Source organism: Vulpes vulpes, chromosome X (assembly GCF_048418805.1).
Source record: "Vulpes vulpes isolate BD-2025 chromosome X, VulVul3, whole genome shotgun sequence".
NCBI classification, from domain to species: Eukaryota; Metazoa; Chordata; class Mammalia; order Carnivora; family Canidae; genus Vulpes; species Vulpes vulpes.
The window spans coordinates 55,057,701-55,063,700 of record NC_132796.1 but is presented as its reverse complement, the minus strand read 5'-3'; the positions used below and the strand labels follow the sequence as shown (position 1 = coordinate 55,063,700).

The 6,000-nt window shown below is 37.6% G+C and overlaps 1 protein-coding gene across 5 annotated transcripts in view; it reads left to right on the top strand.

Moving 5' to 3' along the window:
• The first annotated feature begins 1,046 nt into the window (after positions 1 to 1,046).
• Positions 1,047 to 6,000, top strand: part of ABCB7 (ATP binding cassette subfamily B member 7) — a 170,383-nt gene continuing 165,429 nt past the window's right edge. For 2 of the 5 annotated variants that reach the window (XM_025987809.2, XM_072744139.1), the window contains exon 1: positions 1,098 to 1,287. Coding sequence is in view for 3 of the 5 variants with exons in the window: in XM_025987806.2 (XP_025843591.1) it covers positions 1,120 to 1,287 (168 nt within the window). In the remaining 2 variants the exon portion in view is untranslated. Of the gene's footprint in view, positions 1,288 to 6,000 lie in introns of all 5 variants that reach the window. The other 3 variants (XM_025987806.2, XM_025987807.2, XM_025987810.2) reach the window with 3 other exon arrangements.

The following is a 6,000-nucleotide window of genomic DNA, read 5'->3' as shown; positions in this document are numbered from 1 at the left end:
GCCAGACATTTTGGAAACAACGTTTCCAGGATGCTGAGGGGGCTACCTGTTGTTAGGAAAGGTCCTTTATTACTGTTTAGTAAAAACTCTGTCAAGAGATTCTTCCGATGTATATCAGTGGTTCATATGCTTGGAGGGTGATTGCCAACATGTATCTGGGGTGGTGGGGGTAGAAATAAAGGAAGTTTCCAAAAAAATTTTTATATGTTAAAGTAGACTTAGAGGATCCTCTGGTGGGGGTGGGGGAGCGAAGGTTGCCTTTTGCCCTTAGTGATAGGGAGAGCTAGGTTCTTATCTCATGGAGTCAAAGAATCAATCTCGCAAAGGAGAGTGAATAAAGTGATAAAAGTTTTTTTTAATATTTTGTTTATTTATTTATTTATTTATTTATTCATGAAAGACCCACAGAGAGAGGCAGAGACATAGGCAGAGGGAGAAGGAGGCTCCCTGCAGGGGTCCTGATAGGAGACTTGGTCTCAGGACCCTGGGATCATGACCTGATAAGAATACGAAGAGGAAGGGACGCCTGAGTGGCTCCGTGGTTGAGCGTCTGCCTTTGGCTTGGTTGTGGTCCCTCGGTCCTTGGATCAAGTCCCCCGTCAGGCTCCCCTTGAGGAGCCTGCTTCTCTCTCTGCCTGCGTCTTTGCCTCTCTGTCTCTCATGAATAATTAAATAAAATCTTTTAAAAAATAATATACAGAGGGAAAATGGAGTGAAGCGTTGCACTGAGTTGGGGGCTGTAAGAGAAAAGTGTAATGCTTGGACAATATAGGGTTGGCAGATTTAGCAAATACAGTATTTGAGACATAATTATACTAAAAAAGTGACTCGTTTATCTCAAGTTCAAATTTAACTGTGAATCCTGAATTTTATGTGGCAAATCTAGGAAAAGAGAGAAAGACACCGTTATTCTGATATTACCGGTTGTGTAAAACACTAAGTACAGGCTCAGGAAGATAAAAGCGGTTGAGCACAAGCATCTGACTCTTCACGGAGAAGCTATTTCCGGTCTTCGGCCCTGAGGAAGATGAGGGGGAGGGGAGAGAAGATTACTGGTGCTGAGTTGGTCCGCTAAAGTCCCACAATCCTCTGCTCTTGGTGTCCTTTTCCTCGCTTAAAATGGCGCTGCTCGCGATACGTTCTTCACGTTGGGTAGCTGCAGCGGCTTCTTTGGAAAAGCGCCGGCTTGTCGTGTTTCTGATCCGGCCTCTAGGTTTTGTCCGTGGCACTGGTACTCAATGGAGATCACGTCAGCTCCGCGCCTCGGGAACCGCTCGAATTTCCCAGGTGAGTTGCCATTCACATGGTTGAGTAAGGTGAAGGACAAAGGGACCTATAGCGAAAAGTTTTCCCTTCTCTCCTTGGGTCAGAGAGAGCACCAATCAGACAGGTTGTCAGGGCTAACTCACATCAGTAAATGAAGGAAATTGGGGTTAGTAATTGAAAGAATGAAAAAAAATCTTAGTGGCATAATAGTACGGGACGGAGGGTTCCGGGCAGAGGGCACTTGGAATGCTAGTGACTCTCACAGGATTTACGTGTTGTTGTTGTTGGTTTTTCCTGAGTTTAAGGGGCGGGGTAGACAGGATTCCCAGATTGGTTATCCTTCTAAATGTAAGGAAAACAGGGCAACTTTCCAAAGTTAAATGGAATGTGGGATTAGTATGTCCATGGTTCAGATTTTACTCAGTTGGAAGTAATAATTGGGGTAATTGCTGTAAGATGACAGCAAAGCTACCTGTAAACAAGAGGCAAATTTGAGTTGGCACTAGTTAACTCTGCTGACCGTGCTTCTTGATAGGCCAAAACCATAACTATCTTTCTCTCCAATACATTGGCCGCCCAAAATTCGTATGTAAACACGATTGTCCTGTGATCTGAAAATTGTGTTCTTCTGTGCATACAGGTCACTTTGGAAACCATAAAGCTAGTTATCTTTAATGTAGTTTTTGTTATAGAGCCTCTTAATATTTTTGTCCATTTATGTTATACTTGACAGCTTTAAAAAATTATTTGTACTTGTACTTTAGTATATCTTCTTATAAACTCTTGCCAAAAGATTAATTGCCACCACTTGTTCATCAGTATTATTGAAGCATTGTCAGCTTTATATGAGGAGCACCCTCATAAATTTCAATTCTGTGTGAATACATGTTTAACATCTACTGCAATCATAGGGCTATGCTCAATAATGGGGGTACTAGGAGAAACATACATTAATGTCTTCAAGATTGATCAATTTAGTTAAGGAGATTAGATCTGTGCATTACAAGAATAACTAAAAAGCAATGTAGGTTATATATCAAATAATGTAAACAGAGCAGTAAGCATCTAGAGGAAACGGTGAAAATTAAAGATCAGATTACAGAGAGAGTTTCATGCTGTTGAAGAACTGGGGAGAACATTTTAAACAGGGCAAATATGGAATGACACTAGGCATGTGGAATGCTGGAGAAATTATATCCATTTGTTCATCCAATAATTACTGAATGCTTTTACAGCAGTGAATAGAATAAAATATAGCTTGTCCTTAAAGAGTTCATAATCTAGTAAGGGAAAAAGTTAGGTAAACAGGCAATTATAACACAGTAGTGCAATGATGGGGAGGGTACAAAGTACTGGAAGAGTATACTTGAAAAGCTTCAAGTCTAATTTTGAGGTGGGAAAAATGCCTTGAGTATCTATGGAAGCCAAGACCTTAAAAATTAAGAGCATTAGCTAGCTAAAGAGGGAATAGTGTGTGCAGAGGCCCACAGCTAAGAGAGAACATGGACCTTTTGTAGAACTACACGTAGTTTAGGTTACTGAGGAGTTTAAGATAGAATTGGCAGATGAGGCTAGGGAAACAAATCCAGATTATTTTCTTAAGGTTTTAAGAACACTTTATAGTTGAAAGTTTGTAAAACATGATTTCTTGGGAACCCTTCTTGTTCTGTAGTCCTTTAAAAAAGTCTGGTGAAGTTAAGATAAAGTTTGTAGGACTTTGTCAGGCTGGGAGGATGGGGGTGGGGGAGAAGAAGTCATTGGTAGTTTCAGAGGATGTGATGGAAATAAAAATTAGCTTTCTCTGTTTTCATGAACACTATCCCCACAGCTTTCAGTTATAAGGCTTTTAGTAGAACCTGATATAACCTGAGCCACCTTCAAATAGTGATTTGTGATTAAGATCACAAAATAGAGGGGGCGCCTGGGTGGCTCAGTCAGTTAAGTATCTGACTTCAGCCCAGGTCATGATCTCAGCGTTCTGAGATTGAGCCCCTGCTCCTTGCTCAGCCAAGTGCCTGCTTCTCCCTCTCCCTCTGCCTCCTCCCCTCAGTTTATGCTCTGTCTCTGTCTCTTTTTCTCTCTCTCAAATAGATAAAGATTACAAAGTAGGGGCTCCTGGGTGGTGCAATCGGTTGAGCATTTTGGTTTCAGCTCAGGTCATGATTTCAGGGTTGAGATTGAGGTCTGCATTGGGCTTTGTGTGGAGTCTGCTTAGGTTGCTCTCCCTCTGTGCCTCCCCCTTCAAATAAATAAATAAATAAACAAATAAATAAATTAATATTTTAAAAAAGATCATAAAAGAGAATTACTACATGATTTTAGGACAGTGTATAGCATAATATTTTAGAGTTGAAAAGAACACTAAGGTACAGTGTTATCAAATCATGTTCATAGATTGGATCAGCACTTTTTTATATGAAATTCAGTAGAATAAGAAAGTATCAGTGCTTTCTACGTATGAATGGAAGTATTGCTTTATGTACTGTTGTTTTATGTGTATATATAGGCTCCCACATGTATGTGATTGCACACAGAAATGTGTTTTTCAGACAGGATTATACCCTAGAACTGTGCTGTGCAATACGGTAGTCACTAGCTTCATGTGGCTGTGGCTGTTTAAATTAAATTAAAAATGTAATTCCTTGATTGCATTAGCCACATTTCAAGGGCTAAAAAGGCACATAGGTATGGAACATTTCCATCATTGCAGAAAGTTCTTTTCAAATGGTGCTGCTTTAGAGAAGATCATATCCAGCCTTCTAATTTTAGAGATGAGGTAACTAAATCCTAGTATAGATAAATGACCATTTATCTTTAAGGCCATTCTTTCGTTGATTGTCTTCTGTGTGTCAGGTATTTATATAAAGGCAAATAAGATTCTGGCAGACATTAAGCATACAATAAATGTTGAATTGTAAAGATAGTTCTAGTAGAGCACAGTTTATAGAGGGGAAACACCTTAAACATAAAAGTTTTTATTAAAATTGTTAGTATGGTAAGATTTAAATTGTAATGATTTATTATACAGTTGCCTCTCTGCTACATTAGTTAATATTAAAAAGACAGGAATTTTGAGTGATACAATTTTTCCATCAATAATTATATGGTAGACCTTTTACATAAATGGAATCATGTCTTTTGAGATTGGCTTCTTTCACTTAGTATTATGTTTTCAAGACACATCCATGTTATGGTATGTATTAAGTATTTCATTTGTTTTTATGGCCAAATAATATTCAATGTGGATATGCAATGTTGCCTTTATGCATTCATCAGTTGGTGGATATTCAGTTTTTTTCCCCCCATTTTTTGACTGTTATGAATAATGCTGCTGTCAATATTCATGTATAAGTTGTGTTTTCATTTCTCTTGGGTGTGTATCTAGGGGTAGAATTGCTGGTAACATATGATAACTCTATGTTTGATTCTGTAAGGGAACTGCTAGACTGGTTTTCAAAGGACTGCACCATTTCACATTACCAGCAGAAGTACATGAGGGTTCCGGTTGCTCCATATCCTAACCACTTGTTATCCTAGCGAGTGTGAAGTGTTTTCTCATTGTGGTTTTGCTTTGTATTTCCCTGGTGACAAAAGACACTGAACATCTATCCATGAGCTTATTGGCCATTTAAATATCTTTTTTTGAGGAATGTCTTGTCAGGTCTTTTGCCCATGTTTGAATTGGGTAACTAGTCTTTTTTATTATTGAGATGTCAGAGTTCTTTAGATATTATAGATCGAAGTCCTTTATCAGATATATGATTTGCAAATATTTTCTCCCATTCTGTGCATTATCTTTTGACTTTCTTGATAACGTCCTTTGAAGCACAAAAGCTTTTCATTTTGATAAAGTCACATTTATCTATGTTTTCTTTTATTGGTCATACCTTTTGTGTTATAACTAAGAATCCATTGCCAAATCTGAGATCTTAAAGATTTACCATGTTTTCATCTAAGAATTTTATAATGTAATCATAGTGAGATAGAAACATTACTCTTGTGTAATTCTACTTCCATTTCCCCACTTTGTTGTTTTAATATATATTACGTTTATAAATGTTAGAATCCTAACAATTCATTGTCATAATTATTACTTTATATAATTTATGACTTTAAAAGAAGCTGAGAGAAGATAGGAAGGCAAGTAAATACTATAATAATGATACTAGCCTTTGTATTTATCATTTCTGATTCTCTTTTATTTCTTCTCTTGTGTTTGATCTACCATCTGGAGTCATTTCCTTATCCCACTCTAGCTGTGCTCCCACCCATCTCCTTTTGTGGTAGTATTGGCAAATATATTGCATCTATATATGTTGTAGGCTCAGCAATTAATTTTATCCATATTATTTTATACAGTTGCTTTTTAAATTGGTTCAAAATAGAAGTAAAAGAGTGCATTTATGCATTCTGGTGCTCTTTGGTGTGTGTGTGTGTGTGTGTGTGTGTTTGTGTTTGGATTAAAGTTTGGGGTCACTTGTTTTCAGCTAAAAGAACTTCCTTTAGTATTTCTTGTAAGGTGGTTCCATTACTAACACATTTTCCCGGTTTTGTTTAAATGGGAATGTCTTTATTTTGTCTTCATTTTTGAACAGTATGTTTTCTGGATACAGGATTTTTGCTTGACAGTTTTTTTTTTTTTTGAGTGCTTTGAATGTTATCCTACTACCTTCTAGCCTACGTATTGGTTTTGCTGAATCAGCTGTTAATCTTATTGGGGTCCCCTTGTTATTG